Source organism: Lissotriton helveticus, chromosome 6, assembly GCF_964261635.1.
Source record: "Lissotriton helveticus chromosome 6, aLisHel1.1, whole genome shotgun sequence".
Lineage (NCBI taxonomy): Eukaryota > Metazoa > Chordata > Amphibia > Caudata > Salamandridae > Lissotriton > Lissotriton helveticus.
The window spans coordinates 1,433,958,152-1,433,983,552 of record NC_136067.1 but is presented as its reverse complement, the minus strand read 5'-3'; the positions used below and the strand labels follow the sequence as shown (position 1 = coordinate 1,433,983,552).

General features: G+C 41.6%; 1 protein-coding gene across 3 annotated transcripts in view; it reads right to left on the bottom strand.

Moving 5' to 3' along the window:
* The window catches only part of LOC144761783 (MFS-type transporter SLC18B1-like), a 1,350,585-nt gene that overhangs the window by 1,047,896 nt on the left and 277,288 nt on the right, over positions 1-25,401 (bottom strand). For all 3 annotated transcript variants that reach the window (XM_078647026.1, XM_078647029.1, XM_078647027.1), the window contains exon 6: positions 14,337-14,493. In XM_078647026.1, coding sequence (XP_078503152.1) covers positions 14,337-14,493 — 157 coding nt within the window. The remainder of the gene's footprint in view (positions 1-14,336; positions 14,494-25,401) is intronic.

The window sequence follows — 25,401 nt, the reverse complement described above, 5'->3', positions numbered from 1 at the left end:
GCGTAGTGCGGCAGTTTTTTTTTACCACTTCGCGGAGTTTCGCGTAGCACAACTCTGTGAACTCCACCCATGGTTACACAGGAGGTGCATTCTCCTGCGCTGCCTGCTGCTTTTCCTGTATGTTTCCCTGCCAGCTACCCTCTTGGTCATCCTTTGCACATGTCCAAGCTCCACATACCACCTACACACACTGCACCCACCTTACCTTGATATGCCTCCTCCTCAACTTGCTTGTCAAACATGCCACTGAAATCTGGGGCCTCCTAACTCATCTCTCCCCGTATATTCTCTTCCTTATCGTGACTTGGCACAACCCAACATCTGCTGGAACATAACAATAGCCAAACCCATCAATCTGAAAGATCAGGACAGAACAGGCAAACCAGGAGGATGATTAGCCATAATTTGTAAAGAAAACATCCACTCCTCCATCACACCTGCAAACTCCAGTGACCACCATGTACACCTGTCTTTCAAGCTCAACATCTCAAGCAACACCATGCAGGGATGAGCCCCAGTCTACAGAATTCCTGGACCAAGATCTAACTTTAGAAACACCATTGTGAACTTGATCACCCCACTGGTGCTTGAACCTAGCTCCTTCATCCTACTCAGTGATCATAACTTTGACCTGGAAGACCACACTGAGAAAACACCAACAAACTCCTGGAAGACCTGAACACACTGTGACTCACCCAACAAGTAAGGCACCCCACTAACGTAGCCAGGCATCACCTCCCCCCTGTTTTCATCAACTTCTCCAACACCACAATGGACAAGCCTACCCCTCCCCCCTGGACCACAAATACCTTGTTCGATTCAACCTCCACCTAACGATACAAATACAGAACCATGCCCATCAAAATTGTCTGAAGCAATTGTAGCAAGACCTTTGTGGAAATCTGGACCACAGAACTCCAAATGTCTCACACTGTAACACCACCTTCAACTCCTGGATCACCTTCTACGCAGATACCAAGGCCCTGCTGAAAACCACTGTACATTCACAGACTGGACTAAAAGCAAACTGGTACACAGATGACCTATGACTCTCCATTCACCACTGCAAACAGCTAGAATGCAGAATAGATACCCTAGCAATACTTCCCTGGTGATGGGACTGCTAACGGGCAAAACAAAATGCTGGAGGACCGAATGGGCAAAAGGCCATCATACCCGACCCGGCTGTCAAGGCAGTAGTGTTAAGTAGATTTGTGCAGGGGGTCCAGGCTGGGGACCATGCATGCTAGTGCAGTGGTGGCGGCTTTTGCCCTGATAGAATGGGGACGCAGCCCTTCAGGTGGCTGTTTCTTCACCAGTGAATATCAGATTTTGATACAAAGCACAATCCATTGGGAGAAGATGTGCTTTAGAACATCCTTTCCCTTCTTTCCCCCAGCAACCCCAATAAAGAGTTGATCATCCATCCAATGGGGTCTGGTAAGATCGATGTAAAAGGAGAGATCTTTTTGAGGGTCTAGGCAATGGAGTGTCTCCTCTTCCTTGGAAAAGTGAAGCAAGATGTAGAAAGCTAGCAGACTGATACTCTGGCCAACAAGGAAGGGGGTGTACCACTTTAGGAAGAAAAGAGGCAAGCGTTCCTAGGAATAGTTTGGATGAAAAAAACATGGGTAAGAAGGCTTCAAATAAAGAGCTTAAACCTTGCTGATCCCCCTGGCCGTTGTGATAGCCACCAGAAAAGCAGTCTTTGATGTAAGGAGCCATAAAGAACACAAATGGAGTGGCTAGAAAAAAATAAAAACAACAAAACAAGGTTCAGATCCCATTGGAGTGGGATGGAAAAGATGCTGTAAGCATTTAAGGAAACAAGTCACAACCCATTACTTAAAAAGGGAAGGTTGATCTGGCCGCTGCCTGAAGGCCAAGATGGTTGACAAAGAACCCTTGACAGTGCCCAAGGCAAGGCTTTGCTGGACAAGGGAAAGAACAAAGAGAAACACTTTAGACAGGGGTATAGAAAGGGGATCCACCTGGCATGCGGAACACCATACCACAAACGTCTCACGACAGCAGGAGTAAATGGATTTGGTAGCGGGGCCTTGCTGCCAAAATAACGTCAAAGGCTTTGGGAGGAAGACAAATCCCTCTCAACTGCTGCCACTCAGTCCCCACACATGAAGAGTGTGCAGGGTTGGGTGCAGCACCCTGCTCTGCTGCTGTGACAGAAGGTCCTACCGAAGTGACAGCCTGTTCAGAGGAGCAATGCTCAAGCTCAGGAGATCTGGATACCACACCCTCTGAGTCCAATCCAGGGCCACTAAGAAAACTAAGGCTCAGTCAGTCAGAATTTTCTTGAGAACTCAGGGCAGTAGCGGTATAGGTGGAAAAATGCACAGGAGTTTTGAACTCCACTTGAGACGAGATTTGTCTCTGAGTGAAAGCCGCCTTGGAAGTTCCAATGCTCTGATGCATTGACTTTGCACATTCTCAGCTGTAGCGCAAAGGTCTAGCCAAGTCTCGCTCCACTCTTGAAAAATAATCTGTGCCACCTTAGGATACAGGTGCCATTCATGGTCTCTCTGGCGCCTACAACTAAGCTCATCTGTCCAGGTGTTGAAAGAGCTTGACATATGCTGAACAACATGAAACTCTCCTGGCACTCCATCCAGGTCCAGAGACACAGAATCTCTTGGCGGAGGGTCCACAACGTTACCCAGCCCTGTTTGTTGTAATATTACTGCGGGGGTGGTTTTGTCCTAGAACACCTGAAAGAGCCCCCCTTTGATGAATGATAGGTAAGCTTTTACTACCAGACAGATTGTTCTCAGCTCCAACAAATTGTTGGGAAGCTGGGTCTCTGCTGGAGACCAGAGTCCCCTGATCTCCACCTCTCCTGGATGGCCACCCCAAACTAGAAGTGATGCATCTGTCGCCACTGTGAGATCTGGGTGGGGAAGGGAGACCGATCTCAGCTGGCCCAATCTCAGTTCGTTAGCCATGCTGCAGGCCTGTTGCCTCACCCTCAATCCAGACCGAGCTGGAGAGATTCCACTGATGCTGCACCCACTGGAACTATAGATCCTACTGCAGAGTCTGCATATGTCAGCAGGCATGGGTTACCAGCAAGATGCAGGAGGTCATGAGGACCAGCAGCCTCAGAGTCAGTCTCACCAAAATCCAGGATGGATGATAAAAACATCTATATCATAGCCTGACTATCCTGGACTCGCCGTTCTGGAGGATAGGCCTAAAACTGCACTGTGTCCAGAATGGCTCAGATGAAAGAGTGGAGCACCCACTACATGGGCATAACGAAGTGTAAGATCTCAGCACCAGGCTTTTGACAATCCTCCTGAAGCAGCAATCCAAGAATGATAAAGGACAGATCACACATAGAAATGTCCTCACATTGAAAAATAAACTTCACCTGCAGTTCTTCTCACTCCATCAACTAAATGGCAGTGCTCAGGTAGATTAATCTACAGGTCTTTGTTAACCAGTAGGTGCCATTGGAATTTTTAAGGTAGCCTGGTCTCTCCCTCCTCACTTTAGTGCCTAGGTCTCCTCCCTCCAGCTACAGGAAAGCAGGCAATAGACTTCTACTGTCTGAGAAGTTATACTCTATCCAGTGCCATGATTAACCAAAGGCATCCAAATTCTTTACTTTGGTACTTAGGCAAAGTATTTGTGAGGGTCATTTTAAGGGTAAACATCAGAATAGAATATAGAATTCCAATAGAAACCCAGGTTAGACATCTAACCTGGGCTTCTATAGGAATTCTCTAGGGAATATTATCAAGCCCCTTATTCACACTTTAGCAGCAGTTTCCTGCTGATAAAGGGGCGATAATTTTAATGCCACTCTAGATAATATGCCCCGCTGCTTCTACCAGACTTTGCTAAGGTTCCAGCAGTAGTAGGACTTTTAGATTTAATAAATATTGCATTTTAATGGTTGCTCTGTAAAAAATAGTGGTAAACAAATGGATACTGCGTATCACAGTATCATGCCTTCTATTGCATCTACAAAACTAACATTTAATTGGTATTGATGGAGCAGATTTCATCTGCAGTCATGCATTGTTTTATTTTTTGTGCTTCAGACAGGCTGCATTTAAATTGCCACGCACATTTTGGTGCAGGTTAAAAACATGGCACATGAAAAACATGAAAGTGAGGCCTGAAAATGTTTTTGCTGAATTAACATGTGTATTTTTTACAGTCTAGAGAAAAGTGGCCTTTTTAGCTTTGAAGATTAATAGAATGTGTTTCTCTCTTCCCAGCCCATCCCATATAATCTACATTCACTATTTCTGTCTTAATAGACTTTGACTTGTTGCATATTTTGATAAACATTTTCAGTTAATAACACCTCTTTTTATAATGTGTGTGAATTAATAATGCACCAAACACGACACAAGGGACTAAATGCTTGTTTGCATGAAAAGCTATCTAAAACATTAAAGCATGTTGTTGTGTGTGCTGTATTAACTGTGTGCGCTATATTAACTGTGTGTGCTTTTAAATGTTACACTAAAAGCATGAAAATGCTATTTTCACATTTATTTTGCATGTGGTCATAAATAATAGAAAAGCTGCTTTTCACTAATAGCTTGGCTAGGTAAACATTTATAAGGGGTATTAGTATGAGGGAGGGAAACATAATGGGCTGATTTACATGAAATTAATATTATCTTTGTGTTTGTTTTATTTTTGGGGCCTACACAAAACATGGCTGCCTGTGAATCCATCAAGGCTATGACTTGCAATTTAATGAGAAGGGAGCATGCGCAGACTGTGGCAGCTTTCCTCATGACAAAAAGTCAAGGACAACCTGAACTCAACATTCTTGTGACTGTGCCAATGTACCAGTTAGTTAAAAGTGTCCATCTACTGCGCTGAGAAGGAAGGAAGGATGAATTAGATTGAAACATTTTTCCTAGTAAATGTTGCAAATGTTTATAAATGTAGTTATTCATGTATGCTTCTTTTGTTAAGACTAGTTATGTTATGTTATGTTATGTTATGTTACTATTTTTTTTATATAGCGCGCAGCGACTCAAAAAGAGTATCCTGGCGCTTTCACAGCGAGACCTACAGAAAGTAACACAACACGACAATAAAAACAGCAGGGAATAAAATAAACAGAGAGGAAGCCTATAAAGTAAACAACCAAGTCTTGAGACCCTTCCTGAAGGCCAACAGACTAGTAGCACCACGAAGTGACAGCGGCAAGGCGTTCCACAACTGGGGGGCGCGCAAACCAAAGGAGCGGCCTCCGATGCGAGCTTTTTGGACGCGCGGCACAACAGCCAGAAACTGTGATTCTGATCTGAGCGCCCGGGCCGGGTGATAAAAGGACAATCTCCTTTCGAGATACTTCGCAGTGAAGTCAGGTTTTTAGAATGAGTCAGGGAAGTGTGACCTCATGCCTTTATGACTGACCAATCACGTAAGATTCTCCTGAAAAATGCTACATCTTTGTGTACTCTGCCAATAATAATGGTATAAATACTGTCCTCTCTGGATGGGGGCTGGCACTTCTTCTTTTTCTCAGCTCAGCTGGCTTCTATGGGTTAGGTACGAGAAACGTCCCGGGAGATTGCTGAAGGGCGGGCTTGCGTCCGAGGAGTGTCAGGGGGAGGTTTCTTGCTTCCACGTCATATCTTGGCACTTCATGCCACATTCCTTTGAGGCCTGTGAAGGGCGGGCTGCTTTCCTCTTTAGACACAGACAGACAGAGAGTGCAGTGGATCAGGATAGGATTTGATGCTAAACTTTAAGTTTATGTTTTGACTAATTAATTAGGTCTGAAAAGATTTATTTGATTTATGCATTTATTTTTCTTAATAGCATATTTTTCCAAACTATTTAAGTACTGATTAGCTTTGCAAGACTATTTTTCTTAGAAACTCTTTAAGACTTTTGCGCCACATTTTTCATAACTACATGTAATGCTTATATGCAGACTGTAATGTGTTCTGTATTATTGATATTTTTACTGTTTTCCAAATTCTGTAACCTGATTGATATTTTACTAATGAATAAAGGGTCAGAGAAAAACTTAACTTTTGACTAGAAAATAAAACCCTTTAAAATACTCAACAACTCTCTTTATTGGCTTGAATAATAAATTGCATTTTTGACTGTTCAGGTTTATTTAAAATCTCCTGAAAGTAATACATGGTGTGAAGGGCCCAACACCTTTTGAGCGGCAAATTTGAGGTAGCATGAGGGTTTTGCATTGAGAAACTACCAGAAGAAATTACCGCTCTCCATCAGTTTTTGGTAAGCAGAGGATGGTCATTATTGATTAGTTTGGTGATTAGTAATTATTGATTTCACCATCAACTACTCAACTAATGGATCATTGACCTTAAGAGGGAAATAAAATAATTGCCCAAGTTAGATAAATGTCCAAGTCCTGATTCCTGACTCCAATGCTCAGAACCTGAAGACTGGCAAAGCAGTACTGGCAGGTGATGCAAGAAGTGGTGTGAGTATCAATAGGGTTGTGAAATGTTGTTAATATGCTAGCATGTTTTTTGAAGTGTTGAAAATAGTAAGGATTTTTTACTGTTGGTGACATTTTGCTCATTTTGAATTGATGGTGTTATTGATTATATTGGTAATTTCATAGGACATACTTTTTTTGGTTATTGATTACATGTTTTAACTCTTCATGTTAAGTTAGTGTCTAGTTCTATGTTGTCTGGAACACGCAGGTATGCACACCTGTGGAATCCCGGGAAGGAATAGCGGGTGGTAAATGGAAGCCACACTGCACTGAGGTTACTCGTCTGTTGGAATAGCACTGAGAAGCTAGGTAGGGCTGGCAGTGTTAAATTAGGGACTATTTTCTGTGTGAATGATTGATAGCGAAGAGTTCGCTGGTGAAACTTTGGTCTGATATCACCTAGAAAGGGTCACACCAAAGGAGTAGCAGGTTCTTCTGAGCTTAATTGACAGCAAAAGGGTTCGCTGGTGAAACTTTGGCCTAAGATATATCCCGGAGTGGATAAGTCCAAAGGAGTAGCAGGTTCTTCTGAGCTTGATTGACAGCAAAAGGGTTCGCTGGTGAAACTTTGGACTAAGATATATCCTGAAGGAGAAGTCCAAAGGAGTAGCAGGTTCTTCTGAGCTTGAGTGAAAGGTAAGCTGAAGGGATTTACCTGTAGTGTTTGAAGAGTAAACGGAAAGTCTTACTTTGTGAAGGGTAAGCGGAATGTGTTACTCGCAGTGAATATAAATCTATCCTTTATTTAGCACAACAGACAGAGTAGCGAATGTATTTATGTTGTTACTAACAGAGTTATTGATTAAGAGAAATATTGAAGTAAGATTTTGTGGAGGGTCAGTGGTAGGAGTAAAACTGACTGAAATTGAGATTAACAGCTTTGGAAAAAAGAAATTGCATTGAACTATTGCAAAAATGAAACTGTTTGAAGGTTTAAAGAAGCTGTTAGGAGGTAAAGTGAAAAATTCGTTTTTTATTGGTGATGCTCCTGAAGGAACACCTGTGCATTTTATGTCTACCAGTTTGGGACAAAACACATGTATGTGGGTTCAACAATGGTGCAAGATTACTGAAAAAGAGGGTGCTTTGAGGTTTCCAAAAGATGGTACTTTTGAATTGCAAATAATTGACAAATTAAGGGAAGTCTTATGTGAAATAAAGACACCATCTAAAGCTGCACAATTTGAGGCCTTAAGCCTGTGGGAAAAGACAGCAAGAGAGAAAGCAAGTGAGGATAAAAAGGTAAAGCACCATATACAGGAGAAGGGAATTAATGCTGACAAAGAGCTTCAAATAAATAATGATTATGGGGATGAAATAATGGATGAATTGTTAACTGAGTGTCTACCACTTTATGTGGTTCCAATGAAAAAGACTGAAAATAGTGCACCAGTAAATACTACAGGGGTTACTGCTTCTGTTGAACAGAGAGAAATACAGACTGAGAGAAATGTGCAGACATTTTATATTGAACCATTATCTGTTGATTCAGTACTGACAGTGATACCTCCAGGAGTTACTGCTTCAAATGTGCCTGATTCAGTCCAAGAATTGCAAACTGCAGATGCACAGATAATGCCTAGGAAAATTATGACTGTCCCAATTAATATGGGCCCTACTGAAAAGGTGCAAAGGGCTGCAGAAGGAGTGATTATGGCAGGGTTTAGTTCAGAAACTCAGAACACACAGATTATTGAACAGGAAGTACACCAAGCACTGAAAGGTGAGGGAAAAATGGTATTTACAACATCTGCAGCCCAGGATAAAATAAATATATTTGAAAATGGGATTTTTCAAACCTGCTTAGAGGAAGCAGCAGTGATTAAAAATATAGAGAACATGGGAGAACATATTAACACAGGCCCTGAAAAAGAGAAACAGCTTAGTGTTTTAAATTCAACATGTGAACATGAAGAAATGAACAATCCCTGCTGTTTAAATAATGAAAATGTGAACCAGTGTCAGGAAAAAGAATTAATTTCCCTGAGTATGGAAACAGCTGCATGTGCATTAACTACACATAATGGACTGACAGATTTGGCTCATAAATATGAAACTGATGTTTCAGGAAGTTTTCCATTTCAGAAAGGTTTCAGGGTGCACATGGATGAGGAAGCAAATGAGAAAATGTGTTCTTCAGGAATGCATTTGCACATTGCAGAAATAAAATATGGTTTTAAATGCAATGAGCTTGAGAAATTAGGAGACCAGTGGGCAAGAAAACATGAGAAGAAAAAGAAACCACCAGACCTAGCAAGGAAACTGGATAAGGAAAAGAAGCCACCAGATATAATTGAGAAAAATAATAAGCAGAATGAGGGAGAAGCTTTTGCTTACTCATTGAGAGAAATGGTGGGAGAAATGTATGTTCATATGCCACAGAATAAAAGTGAACTTGCAGCATTTCTGAACACATTCCCACAATTGAGAGACATAATTGTGCTGTGGTACCCACAAGTTGATGGATTTGATGACTTTTTAAAAGAGTTCTGCATTAATTTGGAAATGTTCTTTTACATTGCCATGCAGACTAAATTGTGGTTTGAATCTAAAGTTGTGGAAAGGCCAGGTGAAGAGACAGTGAAAAGGGTTTGCATGAATGCACCATCATTTTCTGTTGTTATGGAGGAAAATATAGCAGTGATTATTTTCCTGAAGGGCAGAGTGCCAGCAAAGGATGTTGATTGGGTACAGATTAAAAGAGCACAGGATGGAAGTAAAGGTATTTTGGTTAGTGCAAATTCAGGTATGGATGTTGTACTGCTGGAAAATGTGTCCTTTTGCCATCTTTGTAACATATTTGAGCATTGGAAGAAGAAAAATGAATGTAAACATGATGCACAAAAACATGGAGAAATGCAGGTGCAAAATATGCCAGTTAAGCAAATGCAAATGTCAGTACAGGTACCAATGGCAGGAATTTGTCAAGCACAAATGGTCCCACAAAATATGGAAAATACTAAAATTAATTTAAATAAGTTGCCCAGAGTAAATGTGGATTGTTTCCAGAGACAAAAACAGAACCCAGTCCAACAGGTTGCTCTTTTTGCAAATGAGAGTTTTAACACTCACAATTCTGAATTTACCAATTCCATTGTGAAGGCAGTGGAAAGTCCAGATTTAGTTGCAGGAGTTTTAAAGAAAGAAATTACAAACCCAGTTTTAGAAAAATGTGCACCAAAAATAGGCCCATTTGAGGAAAACGGCAAAACTGTTTTCTGTGACTCAGGCCTACCAGGAAAACAATTATTTTGCAAATTAAGCAGCACAGATTACTGTACATCAGATAATGCTATTTTTCAGATTCCTGATGAGGATGTACATTTTAAAATGGCCCAACAAGTGACAGCTGTAGCATTTTTTTCAGAAAAGACAGTTGAAAAATTACCTTCAGCTTTGGAAAAAATATTAAACACAGAAATAAGAGAGTTCACAGAGAAGGATGCCAGATTAATAAAATGTGCAGAACATGTCTTATTAAAATTAGAACCAAATGACATGTATTCAGGAATACCATCAGTTGCAGGAATTTTACCAATAACAGGTTTTTTGATGGAACTGATTGGAAGTTTGTGTAACTTTCTGATCATAGGTTCACAGAAAATAAATGAAAAGAACAGAATAGTGCAGGAGATTAAAAGAATATTTTTTCCATGTTGTCCTGTGGTACCGAATCCAGCCAATATATTTTTTCACATTCCATGTGGTGAAGAATGGCTTATTTTTATTGATTTTTGCCAAGCTCATGTCACCGTGCCATTGCAGGAGAATAGTCAGGAGTACTGTCAAAAAGAAGATGAATGTCTGGGACACAAAATTGGAAAGGAAGGTAGAAAGGTGTCACCAGAGAGAGTGGAAATAATTCCCAAGATGAATCCACCTCAAATTCAGAAAGAAGTCAGGAACTTTTTAGGAATGGTTAGCTGCTGTAGAGAGTGGTTACTATACCTTTCCCTAGTGGCTAAGCCTTTACTGAGGCTGACACACTCAGGTGTGTCTGATCCGCTTCCATTGGACAACAACTGCACAAAAGCATTCCTAGAGTTGAAAGAGAAAAAATGGCGCGCCCCAGCACTAGGAATGAAAGTTTATTTGAAAGAAAATACACTAATTTGCAGTGAGAGGGAGGGCTGCGCTCTCTCATTGCCAATTGAAAAAGATGAATGTTTTCAAAGGTCTGTGATGTATTGCCCAATGACCTTTGACCCAAACTTCACAGAAATGTCAGCATATGAATTGGATTGTGATGAAACTGAATATGAGTGTCTAAATATCATGAAAATATGCATAAAGCCAAATTCAGACTTGAAGGATGAACATCTGAGTCAGCCCAACAATGTCCATTTTGTAGATGGCCCATGTTTGAAAGGTGACACTTTAAAAGCAGCACATGCTGTGCTCCTTATACATGATGTTGTCAAAGCTTCATGGCTTTTAGTAATTACCCCAGCCCAAAATTCGAAATTGATTGCCCTTACCATAACATGCAGTATATCTGCTCAATTGAGAGTCACTGTTGTCATGGGAGAGAGAAATGCTAATTCAGTTGCACAAATGTGTGTTCTGTTAGCATGTACATTCAATGGAATCTTCACAGTTGAATTAAAGGAGGCTCAAGATAATGTTTTTGAAGCAGAACAGGGTTGTATCAGAACTATTTTTGAGAAAAGTGACAACTGCATAGTGGCAAAAGTGTTATTGCAAAGACTGATGCCCAGGTATAGATTGCCAGTTTCTCTGAAATCAGATCATAATGGGCTCTCAAAGATAATGAGTGCAAAACAACAGATTGGACAAGGAATGGATTGTAGCTATCTGCCTGAAGTGTCACGCATAATAAAGCAACACAATGGCAGCACTGAGTTACCTTTTGCAAAAGACTGTGTTTCAGCAACACTAAAGGGGCTTGAAAATGCATATGCAAATGCACTTGTGGAAAACACTGAGGAGAACACTAGCCATTGCTGTGTAGGTCTGGTTGATGTACAGTGTGCAGTTTCTCACCAGATTGCAGCTGCTACACAAGATCTGCATAATGGATGATGCAACGGTTTTGATCTGAGAGATGCTGTGGTGAAACATCTGAATCTGATCAAAGTGAAAATAAGAGTGAAAGGCCTTGGTTGAAAAAGTGCAAAGGATTGATGGTGCTCTGCCAGAGTTTCTCAGCACCTAAGTAGTCTAATTTGCATGGAAAAAGTACAGAATGCCACACTTTATGAGCCATTCTGATGGCAAGCTGATGACACAGAGCAAAGAAATGCTGAAACTGTCATGTTGAATTCCTTTTTTATTATTTTAGTTACTTATTTTAAAGAAGACTAACTGTTCCAAAAAGCTACTTACAGAACTCTGCACTAAAACAATTGAACTTGGCTATATATGATCTGATTACAGACCAAACTTGTGTTTGCCTTAGAAATAGAAGTAACATTGTTATATGCTCAGCTTTTGCAATTTAAAAAAAAAAAAAAAAAAATACTGTCACTTGTGAAATTAAATATGTGTGATGAATTATAAATCATTTTATTATGATTTGAATTATCAGAAGGGTGGATTTGATGGAGCAGATTTCATCTGCAGTCATGCATTGTTTTATTTTTTGTGCTTTAGACAGGCTGCATTTAAATTGCCACGCACATTTTGGTGCAGGTTAAAAACATGGCACATGAAAAACATGAAAGTGAGGCCTGAAAATGTTTTTGCTGAATTAACATGTGTATTTTTTACAGTCTAGAGAAAAGTGGCCTTTTTAGCTTTGAAGATTAATAGAATGTGTTTCTCTCTTCCCAGCCCATCCCATATAGTCTACATTCACTATTTCTGTCTTAATAGACTTTGACTTGTTGCATATTTTGATAAACATTTTCAGTTAATAACACCTCTTTTTATAATGTGTGTGAATTAATAATGCACCAAACACGACACAAGGGACTAAATGCTTGTTTGCATGAAAAGCTATCTAAAACATTAAAGCATGTTGTTGTGTGTGCTGTATTAACTGTGTGCGCTATATTAACTGTGTGTGCTTTTAAATGTTACACTAAAAGCATGAAAATGCTATTTTCACATTTATTTTGCATGTTGTCATAAATAATAGAAAAGCTGCTTTTCACTAATAGTTTGGCTAGGTAAACATTTATAAGGGGTATTAGTATGAGGGAGGGAAACATAATGGGCTGATTTACATGAAATTAATATTATCTTTGTGTTTGTTTTATTTTTGGGGCCTACACAAAACATGGCTGCCTGTGAATCCATCAAGGCTATGACTTGCAATTTAATGAGAAGGGAGCATGCGCAGACTGTGGCAGCTTTCCTCATGACAAAAAGTCAAGGACAACCTGAACTCAACATTCTTGTGACTGTGCCAATGTACCAGTTAGTTAAAAGTGTCCATCTACTGCGCTGAGAAGGAAGGAAGGATGAATTAGATTGAAACATTTTTCCTAGTAAATGTTGCAAATGTTTATAAATGTAGTTATTCATGTATGCTTCTTTTGTTAAGAATAGTGAAGTCAGGTTTTTATAATGAGTCAGGGAAGTGTGACCTCATGCCTTTATGACTGACCAATCACGTAAGGTTCTCCTGAAAAATGCTACATCTTTGTGTACTCTGCCAATAATTATGGTATAAATACTGTCCTCTCTGGATGGGGGCTGGCACTTCTTCTTTTTCTCAGCTCAGCTGGCTTCTATGGGTTAGGTACGAGAAACATCCCGGGAGATTGCTGAAGGGCGGGCTTGCGTCCGAGGAGTGTCAGGGGGAGGTTTCTTGCTTCCACGTCATATCTTGGCACTTCATGCCACATTCCTTTGAGGCCTGTGAAGGGCGGGCTGCTTTCCTCTTTAGACACAGACAGACAGAGAGTGCAGTGGATCAGGATAGGATTTGATGCTAAACTTTAAGTTTATGTTTTGACTAATTAATTAATTAGGTCTGAAAAGATTTATTTGATTTATGCATTTATTTCTCTTAATAGCATATTTTTGCAAACTATTTAAGTACTGATTAGCTTTGCAAGACTATTTTTCTTAGAAACTCTTTAAGACTTTTGCGCCACATTTTTCATAACTACATGTAATGCTTATATGCAGACTGTAATGTGTTCTGTATTATTGATATTTTTACTGTTTTCCAAATTTTGTAACCTGATTGATATTTTACTAATGAATAAAGGGTCAGAGAAAAACTTAACTTTTGACTAGAAAATAAAACCCTTTAAAATACTCAACAACTCTCTTTATTGGCTTGAATAATAAATTGCATTTTTGACTGTTCAGGTTTATTTAAAATCTCCTGAAAGTAATACATGGTGTGAAGGGCCCAACACCTTTTGAGCGGTAAATTTGAGGTAGCATGAGGGTTTTGCATTGAGAAACTACCAGAAGAAATGACCGCTCTCCATCAGTATGATTTGTAAAACCAAATACAAGGCAAAATGTTAGGTGAAAGGTAAAGGTGAGTATTGTTATTTATACAGGAATGCATTGAAAGCCAATGTTGCATAGATCTAGAACCAAGTTTTAACTGGTAATCAAAACACGGATAAACTGGGAAAATCATACCACAATGTCAGGACTCATGCAGGGTGATTGAGACCACACCTATGGGAAAAGAACACTTTTTATGTCTATAATCAGCTTATTTGGGTACCTTAAAACTATTCACAACCACTATGGAATCTAAAGAAATCAGGAAGTTAGAGCAAACATCAATGCATAGAAATCAAAGGTTACATTAGAATGTCTACTCACATATTTTAAGCGGCAAAGAACAACTGTGTAAAACGTTCATTATGTGAATCCACCAACATCTTCCACTTTCCAACAGGTACAATAAAATAATGTTTCTTACCATATCTGGGTAAGAAGAACATGTTCAATGGCACCATGAATAGCACAGCAGATCCTACAGCAATGAAGGGAATCTCATATCCAAACGCCTGATATAAAATTCCTCCGATGGGAGGGCCCAAGACAAGGCCTAGCCCATCAAAAAATTCCAGTGTTCCCTGAATAGATATATAAATAAAGTTTATGCTTTTTTGACACGCTTAAAATAATTTTGTAACTCATCTAATGCAGATATTCATATAAACGAAAGTCATTTAGATGATACCTATTTCAATAGAGCAGAATGAGTCATTTTATTGAATACGTTGATTCTTTGTGTTCAGGAAAACGTGTTTTCTCTGAGCGCAATGGAAGGAAATGAGAAACAAATAATCATATAATCATCGTGTAAACGATCCACTTGCCACAAGCACCATTAAAATTTGAAACTGTCAAGTGCCATGCTTCATGACTTATGCGACTGTCCCCATCTCACTCTTGTGGTAAAATATTGACTTCTTTTAATGTTTTCTAATGTTTACTCAGCCCAGCTACTGTACTACAGCCATCCAGGTTGTGTTTTCAAAGTAACATTCACCAGAGTTTGTGTGCACTGTAAATAAACAGAATTCAGTCCATTCTCTCCGCTTGATGTTCTAGTGTTGAAGAGAACTTTGGTTAACAGAGCCTTTTTTACTTAAATAAGCTCCAGAATAAATGTATCATTTAACCTCTTAACTTCTCTTTTAAATGACCTGGGCTGGCGTGTTGTGTCGCCATCCCATTTCGTTTTTGCTGTATGTGGAAGCAGGATTAGAACATAAAACTATTGGCTCAAATCATTCAAACTGTCTCCTAGTAAATCTCCAATTAAAGGCAACCACACTCCTAGACTGTTTAGGCTTCTGGACCCCTTGCATGGGAAGACTAGCACATGTACATAGATTTCCATGAAGCAATTCACAGAAGGCAATACGGCTGTAAAAAATCTTCAAAAGGACAATGGTTATACGACAGAAGTTGAATACCAAAGGCGAAACAGGCAGTAAATACAATAATCGTGCAGAAAGCAATGGTCTTTTGTAGACCAAATGTCTGTGAAGCAAACTGGCACAAGCTTCATTGTTTCAAGGCACTGAACATAAAAGATGGATGCATTGCATACAGATTCAGTTACTGCTAACCCGAAGTGCTTCTCCCATTGCGACCCACCCTGGTGCTGTTTTAGAGTGGGAATCATGGAGCAGAGTGTACCTAGCATTTCCTCTTGATTCTGCGGGGATTCCTCCTAACTTGATATCTGGACCCAAAGAGTAAAGACACGAAGTAGTGAGTTTCAACACAAACCTATAAAGTGCACAGTTTATTCCAACGCTATAAAAACAACCATTTCTGGAAATTATCATTCTGCTCCTGCACATAGCATCGAGGGCACGAAATGCAGTAGTTGCATGCTCACCTCAATCACCAGTTTGTACCCTCACTTGGCAGCTGCAGCGCTCCTGCGAGGCTTTCACAGGACATACAGTAGGTTTCTGAAAGTAAATTGTGCAGGATCGGGTCCTCCTTTGAGGGTTGCCCTCCCGTCCAGTAGCTTTTTCTAATCTCTCCATGCCCCTGTGGTGTGTACACAACCACAGAGAAAGAACATAAAGGAGGGGGGAGACCTCACACATTCCTTCCACCCTCCCAATCCAGGGATCCAGGCAGCTGCCCGCGTTCAGGTGGTTAACTGCAGCTCAAGACCGCAGGTATGTGTACAGCACAGAGGGGAGACACCTGCACAGCCAACGTGGGCGGTGGACCTCCCCTAGTAAAGGACTGGCTGTCTGCGACCATGCGGTTCGGCAACCGCACTGGGATCTTCTTCCGTAAGCCAGAGCCCTAACATCAGGTGATGGTGGAGTTCCTCTGCTGCCCCTACCGCAACTCCCCCGGTGAGACTCCATCTGACTGGCACTCTTCTCTTGCTCTCTGAGGTGAGAGGCATGTGCAACTGATTACTTGGATCCCAGGTGGCTCCCTCAGGAATAGCACTGGCTGGAGGTGCATTCGCCAGCACTGCAGGGGCAGTCCTCGCTTCCTTCTGAGTCCTCGGCAACTTGCTGGAGGCTTGGGGCTAGATGCCAGGCAATGCCTGGAGGATTCCTTGTGCTCGCTCAGCAGGCAAGCTGCTCAGCTTTGATTACAATGGCATTCTCTCCCTCTGGGCTTCACGTAGAGGTCCTTCATGGCAGAGCTTTTGGTATTTGGAAAGCGAAGCACTTAACCTGTGCTGCGAGGAACATGCCAGCTTTCACTAGATGCTGGCTGGGGATTTCAAAGGCTTTTTGTCCCCCGGGGCATTACGATATGGTGCGGCAGAGCTGGATGTACTTCTTACAAAACCAAGCGCTGAGGGAAGTTTCCCCCATATAAAACACACAGGACTTCCATGCAATAAGGCGCTCTGGCAGTTTTTCGATTAAACAACAACATTAAAAAAGGAAGAACAGTCCAATACTTCTCCTACACCAGGCTGGACACTTTAATATCCAGCAAGGTTCTTTTCTTGAAATCTTTTATGTCCCTGAGATTTCCAACAAGAGGCCAGCACGCACAAGCCCTTGGAGATTCTTCACCAGCAAGATACCACAGCAGGGCAAAAAGATTCAGTCCTTTTCTTCCACCAGAGACAAAAGCAGAAACTGCAGGCCAAAACACCACTCACTCAGAAAAGGCAGCACATCTCACACAGTGCTTCTGCTCTTCTTCTTGGCCAGGTCCTCTTGTTCCTTGAAGTAATCTAAAGTCTGGGGGTTTTAAGCCCAATACTTATACCCCATGTTGTCAGTGTTCTCTTTGCAGTAAGGGTCTCTGAAACTAGTCTAAACCAGTCCTATCCTCCCTGGTGCAATATGACCACAGGGGGTAGAGACGGCATTGTGAAAAGGAGACACAACCTATTCAGGTGCAAGTGAAACTCCTCCCACCACTCTAAATGTAGACAAGGTCTATTCAGCCCAGCGATGAGTCACCCAGGCAAGGCCAGACACACCTTAAGCCCCCCCCCAATGACTGTCTAGAGTGAATGCACATCCCTAGCTCCTATCACCCAAACACCAGACACTGACTACACAGTCAGAGGTACACAGGATGGTGAAGTAAGTAAATGTCATAATCAAGAAGGGGAAAGGATCACTAGTCCCGCTTAAACCAAGGTTTTGCAGGTCGGTAGTTGGTATCTCCCAAAAAAATGACCCTCATACATGTGTATGTTGGAAGTGTCTCTCAGCGGTATATACTGTGTCCCCGCTTTTATTTACACGTGCGTGCGTAATCATTGGGTCGTTTCTTGTGTGTGCACCCTCCACCAGGAGGTTTTACCTTAGGTTTAAGGCAGTAGTGATCATAGAACAGTGGTGAGATGGGTGGTGATTCTAAAAAAGTCCAGACAGCCAGAGAGGGAATTTTAATAATTCTGGATTCGGACAATTGTTAAGATTATACGTGCAGCTTTAGAATTAATTAGGAATTCGAGCGCACTTCATATGAGAATTAAAAAGAGGTCAACATGTTTCAGCCTTGGGTAGCCAGAAGGTCAATAGGCTTTCGTCAGGACCAATGGGGGTGAAAACGGTGTGAAGAATAAAAGTATATTAACCTGATTCTTCAGGAAGTAAAGGCATCATTGTACCTGTAGGATAAAGATAGACAAACATACACACAACATACAGGGAGATTGGGTATGGGAAACATATAGTTATGTACAGAAGTACTCTTACGAAATCTAATGATTTAGAAAAGGAACTAAAAAATGGCAATGCTTTTCAATGAACCACACTCATTTCTGGCGTCAACTCTTCCATTGTCATGCTTCGGCGGGCGGAGGTGATTCGGGTTATACTGTAGTGGTGTGCCGATAGTTCTAAAATTCGCTGTGACTTACTTAGTCTGATGCGTGGTCTATGGTGAGATGACTAAGTGGTATTCGATAAAAACGCCTCGTGGATTGCGTTTATAACGCTGCATACATACAGTGCTCAGATGTTTATTCACTGTTCGTGCGTGTTGTTATCACGGTTTTCATTATACAATTGTGCTCCTTATTGTGATCTGTTGTGTTACTATGCAGGGTCTATATTTGGTGAGGTATTACAAAGACGCGTAACTTGATTCGTACTGTACTCGCAATGGGTACTTATTTGGAAGTTAGACTATGTGGTATTTTATCGTACCTTTTTTATATCGAGGAATTGCTTCATCGGGGGGTAAGGCAGGACGAGAGAGGCCTCACTGTAGGAATTGTAAGAGGAAAGGGGTTAAGGAAGAGGATTTGTTACTTGCGGTTCTGTTGTATGGAGAAGACGCAGTCTCTTCGGATACCTGGGTTCCTTCTACTCCGTCCCGGCATCTAGTGCTGACTCTGCCTTTCGTCACCCGGAAATCAGAGAACGATCATTTCCGGGTGGATTTGTACTACGAGTCCATAGTCATGGATGAAATACTATAGCGCAAATTGGTGCATTGAAAAATAGAAAAGGTGTTCTTAACGTTTATTCAATTCCATACAAAAACTTTCTTTGCTTACGAATTGTAAGGATATTATTGCGGGCTCGGAGATTTAATTACAAAGGCATGAAGGTAGAGGAAATACTAACTAGCAGTTTTCCCGATAGTGTTGTTAACTAGGGGGGGGGGGGTTGCGGTTAGGGGGGGGCCTTATTTTTGGGGTTATAATTGTTTACCACATTAATAGAATACGCGCAAACTGGGGGGGGCCCTTATTTTTGAGGTTATAATTGTTTACCACATTAATAGAATTCGGGCAACCTGATGGTTTCAAGAATAACCTGTTACAGACTATGATCAGGGACTTATATTGTATAGACCAGACAGCTATTTGCATTAATTCTTATGTCCATTTGGACAAATCGGAAATTCTCCAGAGGGACTAAATCTCATGTTTTGGACCATCTTAGTTCACTGGTGGTTAGGGCACATACAGTTTCTCAGTGGTATTGTGTTAAGGAAGTGGACACCCTATGATGAGGTTATCTGTTTAAAGATAACCAGGGGATGGAGTCGTTGAGGCCCAGGGTATCTGTTCTGAGTCTATGGACCCAGCCCTGTTCCTTCTCGAATAGGATTTTTGCTGCATTTCTGTCCACTGTTTCTAGCGTCTCTAGAATTACCCAATGGAGGTCATCTACTGTGTGACCTAGTTCTTTGTAGTGGGTTGACATCTTGGTTGTGGTTTTCTTGCAATTTACATTGCTCCGGTGCTCACAGAGTCGTTGTTTTGCCTTAAGGCACGTCATCCCTATGTACCTCATACCGCAGGGACAGGTGATCATATAGATGACGTGACTTGTATTGCAGTTGGTGTGCCTTCTTAACTTCCACAGAAAATTTGGAAGTAGCTGCAATTCCTTAGTAGGTTCTGTGGTTGCGCAGGCGGTGCAGGTGCCACATGGATAGTGTCCGGTTACTGGGGTGGTGTTCCATAATCCTGGTTGTTCTTTCTTTTTCTTTGGTGGTGGTCTGGTGTGGACCAATAGATCTTTGATGTTTCTCCTCCTTTTGTTGGCAAATCTTGGTTTTGACCAGGTCAGGGTGTTAGATGTTATGATTTTCCAGTTCCGGTTAATTTTTTTCTTTACTTGGTTTGTAATCGGACTGTAGGTGGTGACACACGTGGTCCTGTTGTCAATCGGTTTTGGATGACTTTCAAGTAAAGACTCTCTCGGTTGGTTTCTGGCACGTTTTTTGCAAGAGTTAATTACTTTCCTGGGGTAGTTTCTAACTGTGAGTTTTTCGCATAGATCAGTGGCTTGGGTCTTGTAATCTGCCATGGAGCTGCAATTTCTCCTTAATCGCAGGAACTGGCTGTACGGGAGGTTTTCTCTCAATGGCCGGGGGTGAAAGCTATTGAACGATAGCAGACTGTTTTTTGCCGTTGGTTTAAAAAACGTTCTTGTTTGCAAAGTATTGCCTTCTGAGAAAATGGTGATGTCCAAAAAATCCAAACTTTTTTCATTGGCTATATATGTGAACTTTAAGCATTCATCTTGACTGTTCAGCCACATGTGGAAATCTTTTAGGGATGCTGTGTCTCCCTGCCAGATTAGCAGAATATCGTCGATATATCTTTTCCAAAAGAGTATATGACGAATGAAGGGGTTGTTTTCATTATGTACATAGGCCTGCTCGAAGGTACTCACATACAGACCGGCCACGCTCGGCGCGAAGGTGCTTCCCATTGACGTGCCGTGTCGCTGGAGGAAGAGGGCATCTTTGTACTGGAAAAAGTTCTCCGTAAGGGCCAGTCTGCAGCATTCCAGTACAAAATGCCTTGGAGTTTTGTAAGACCAATCGGTACTAAAGAGTATTGTTTCAAGGGTCTCTAGTGTTTTCTGTTGTGGCAGGCTGGTGTAGAGGCTCTCGACGTCTAACCCTACCAAGAGCATGGTGTTCTCTGAGTACTCAAAATTGAGTAGCATGTTGATCAGATCCCGCGTGTCTTTTAAGTAGGTAGGAGTTTTTTGGACCAATGGTCTCAGATATTGGTCTGCGAATTCAGATAGAGGCTCTAGGATGGAATTGTTTCCAGAAACGATTGGTCTTCCTGGTGGTGGCATTCTTCCTTTGTGCGTTTTGGGCAGAGAGTAAAAGTACGGTATAACTGGTGCTTTTGTCTCCAAGTATTCAGCCTCTTTTTTGGATAGCCAATTGTTGGCTTCTGCTTCTTCAATCATCAGGGCTATCGTTCTTTGTAAACATGCTGTAGGGTCTGTCGTCAGTACTTGGTAGAATTTAGTATCTGCCAATAAGTCCATGCATTGTCTGTCGTATCCTTCTATTGTTAGTAGGACTATGCCCCCACCTTTGTCCGCTGGTTTGATGACAATGTCTTTATTGTTTTTTAGTTCCGTTAGAGCAAGATTTTCTGCCTTGGTTAGGTTCTGGAAAGGTTTAGGAAGTTGTTGGTTCAATTCATCTACTTCTTTCATTATAGCTTGTTCGAAGGTACTAATTTCAATGGGTACCTGTGAATTTAGTGGGCAAAAGTTGGATTTGTTTCTCAGGGTAGTATCATCTTCTTGAGGTGGTCGTTGGTCGTCCTTGAAAAAAGCTTTAAATTTCAAGGTGCGGCAAAAATCTGCCAATTCGCATTTCGTCTTGAAGACGTCTATTGTGGGAGTTGGTACATAGCCTAATCCTTTATTTAGGACGCTTTCTTGGTCTTTGGTTAATGTTAGTTCAGTCAAGTTCACGATGAGGTCGTTGGACCTTGCCCCGTTTTGGCCTTGGTGACACTTCTGGTTTGGACCTGTCTTGTCTGGTCGGACCAGGTTACTCCTTTTTGCCTGGACCTGCGGTTGCCCTGGCCATTCCCTAAAAAAGGAAGGCCTTGTTGGTAATTCTGGGCACGTTTACAAAGAACGATAGCCCTGATGATTGAAGAAGCAGAAGCCAACAATTGGCTATCCAAAAAAGAGGCTGATTACTTGGAGACAAAAGCACCAGTTATACCGTACTTTTACTCTCTGCCCAAAACGCACAAAGGAAGAAGGCCACCACCAGGAAGACCAATCGTTTCTGGAATCAATTCCATCCTAGAGCCTCTATCTGAATTCGCAGACCAATATCTGAGACCATTGGTCCAAAAAACGCCTACCTACTTAAAAGACTTGCGGGATCTGATCAACATGCTACTCAATTTTAAGTACTCAGAGAACACCATGCTCTTGGTAGGGTTAGACGTCGAGAGCCTCTACACCAGCCTGCCACAACAGAAAACACTAGAGACCCTTGAAACAATACTCTTTAGTACCGATTGGTCTTACAAAACTCCAAGGCATTTTGTACTGGAATGCTGCAGACTGGCCCTTACGGAGAACTTTTTCCAGTACAAAGATGCCCTCTTCCTCCAGCGACACGGCACGCCAATGGGAAGCACCTTCGCGCCGAGCATGGCCGGTCTGTATGTGAGTACCTTCGAGCAGGCCTATGTACATAATGAAAACAACCCCTTCATTCGTCATATACTCTTTTGGAAAAGATATATCGACGATATTCTGCTAATCTGGCAGGGAGACACAGCATCCCTAAAAGATTTCCACATGTGGCTGAACAGTCAAGATGAATGCTTAAAGTTCACATATATAGCCAATGAAAAAAGTTTGGCTTTTTTGGACATCACCATTTTCTCAGAAGGCAATACTTTGCAAACAAGAACGTTTTTTAAACCAACGGCAAAAAACAGTCTGCTATCTTTCAATAGCTTTCACCCCCGGCCATTGAGAGAAAACCTCCCGTACAGCCAGTTCCTGCGATTAAGGAGAAATTGCAGCTCCATGGCAGATTACAAGACCCAAGCCACTGATCTATGCGAAAAACTCACAGTTAGAAACTACCCCAGGAAAGTAATTAACTCTTGCAAAAAACGTGCCAGAAACCAACCGAGAGAGTCTTTACTTGAAAGTCATCCAAAACCGATTGACAACAGGACCACGTGTGTCACCACCTACAGTCCGATTACAAACCAAGTAAAGAAAATAATTAACCGGAACTGGAAAATCATAACATCTAACACCCTGACCTGGTCAAAACCAAGATTTGCCAACAAAAGGAGGAGAAACATCAAAGATCTATTGGTCCACACCAGACCACCACCAAAGAAAAAGAAAGAACAACCAGGATTATGGAACACCACCCCAGTAACCGGACACTATCCATGTGGCACCTGCACCGCCTGCGCAACCACAGAACCTACTAAGGAATTGCAGCTACTTCCAAATTTTCTGTGGAAGTTAAGAAGGCACACCAACTGCAATACAAGTCACGTCATCTATATGATCACCTGTCCCTGCGGTATGAGGTACATAGGGATGACGTGCCTTAAGGCAAAACAACGACTCTGTGAGCACCGGAGCAATGTAAATTGCAAGAAAACCACAACCAAGATGTCAACCCACTACAAAGAACTAGGTCACACAGTAGATGACCTCCATTGGGTAATTCTAGAGACGCTAGAAACAGTGGACAGAAATGCAGCAAAAATCCTATTCGAGAAGGAACAGGGCTGGGTCCATAGACTCAGAACAGATACCCTGGGCCTCAACGACTCCATCCCCTGGTTATCTTTAAACAGATAACCTCATCATAGGGTGTCCACTTCCTTAACACAATACCACTGAGAAACTGTATGTGCCCTAACCACCAGTGAACTAAGATGGTCCGAAACATGAGATTTAGTCCCTCTGGAGAATTTCCGATTTGTCCAAATGGACATAAGAATTAATGCAAATAGCTGTCTGGTCTATACAATATAAGTCCCTGATCATAGTCTGTAACAGGTTATTCTTGAAACCAGCAGGTTGCCCGAATTCTATTAATGTGGTAAACAATTATAACCTCAAAAATAAGCCCCCCCCCCAGTTTGCGCGTATTCTATTAATGTGGTAAACAATTATAACCCCAAAAATAAGGGCCCCCCCCCTAACCGCAACCTCCCCCCCCCCTAGTTAACAACACTATCGGGAAAACTGCTAGTTAGTATTTCCTCTACCTTCATGCCTTTGTAATTAAATCTCCGAGCCCGCAATAATATCCTTACAATTCGTAAGCAAAGAAAGTTTTTGTATGGAATTGAATAAACGTTAAGAACACCTTTTCTATTTTTCAATGCACCAATTTGCGCTATAGTATTTCATCCATGACTATGGACTCGTAGTACAAACCAACCCGGAAATGATCGTTCTCTGATTTCCGGGTGACGAAAGGCAGAGTCAGCACTAGCTGCCGGGACGGAGTAGAAGGAACCCAGGTATCCGAAGAGACTGCGTCTTCTCATTACAACAGAACCGCAAGTAACAAATCCTCTTCCTTAACCCCTTTCCTCTTACAATTCCTACAGTGAGGCCTCTCTCGTCCTGCCTTACCCCCCGATGAAGCAATTCCTCGATATAAAAAAGGTACGCTAAAATACCACATAGTCTAACTTCCAAATAAGTACCCATTGCGAGTACAGTACGAATCAAGTTACGCCTCTTTGTAATACCTAACCAAATATAGACCCTGCATAGTAACACAACAGATCACAATAAGGAGCACAATTGTATAATGAAAACCGTGATACCAACACGCACGAACAGTGAATAAACATCTGAGCACTGTATGTATGCAGCGTTATAAACGCAATCCACGAGGCGTTTTTACCGAATACCACTTAGTCATCTCACCATAGACCACGCATCAGACTAAGTAAGTCACAGCGAATTTTAGAACTATGGGCACACCACTACAGTATAACCCAAATCACCTCCGCCCGCCGAAGCATGACAATGGGAGAGTTGACGCCAGAAATGAGTGTGGTTCATTGAAAAGCATTGCCATTTTTTTGTTCCTTTTCGAAATCATTAGATTTCGTAAGAGTACTTCTGTACATAACTATATGTTTCCCATACCCAATCTCCCTGTATGTTGTGTGTATGTTTGTCTATCTTTATCCTACAGGTACAATGATGCCTTTACTTCCTGAAGAATCAGGTTAATATACTTTTATTCTTCACACCGTTTTCACCCCCATTGGTCCTGACGAAAGCCTATTGACCTTCTGGCTACCCAAGGCTGAAACATGTTGACCTCTTTTTAATTCTCATATGAAGTGCGCTCGAATTCCTAATTAATTGTAAAGCTGCACGTATAATCTTAACAATTGTCCGAATCCAGAATTATTAAAATTCCCTCTCTGGCTGTCCGGACTTTTTTAGAATCACCACCCATCTCACCACTGTTCTATGATCACTACTGCCTTAAACCTAAGGTAAAACCTCCTGGTGGAGGGTGCACACACAAGAAACGACCCAATGATTACGCACACATGTGTAAATAAAAGCGGGGACACAGTATATACCGCTGAGAGACACTTCCAACATACACGTGTATGAGGGTCAATTTTTTGGGAGATACCAACTACCGACCTGCAAAACCTTGGTTTAAGCGGGACTAGTGATCCTTTCCCCTTCTTGATTATGAGATTTCACAACGGAGACTGAAAGGATTCATACCCTGGCTCCCCCCTCCTTATGATTATACATGAA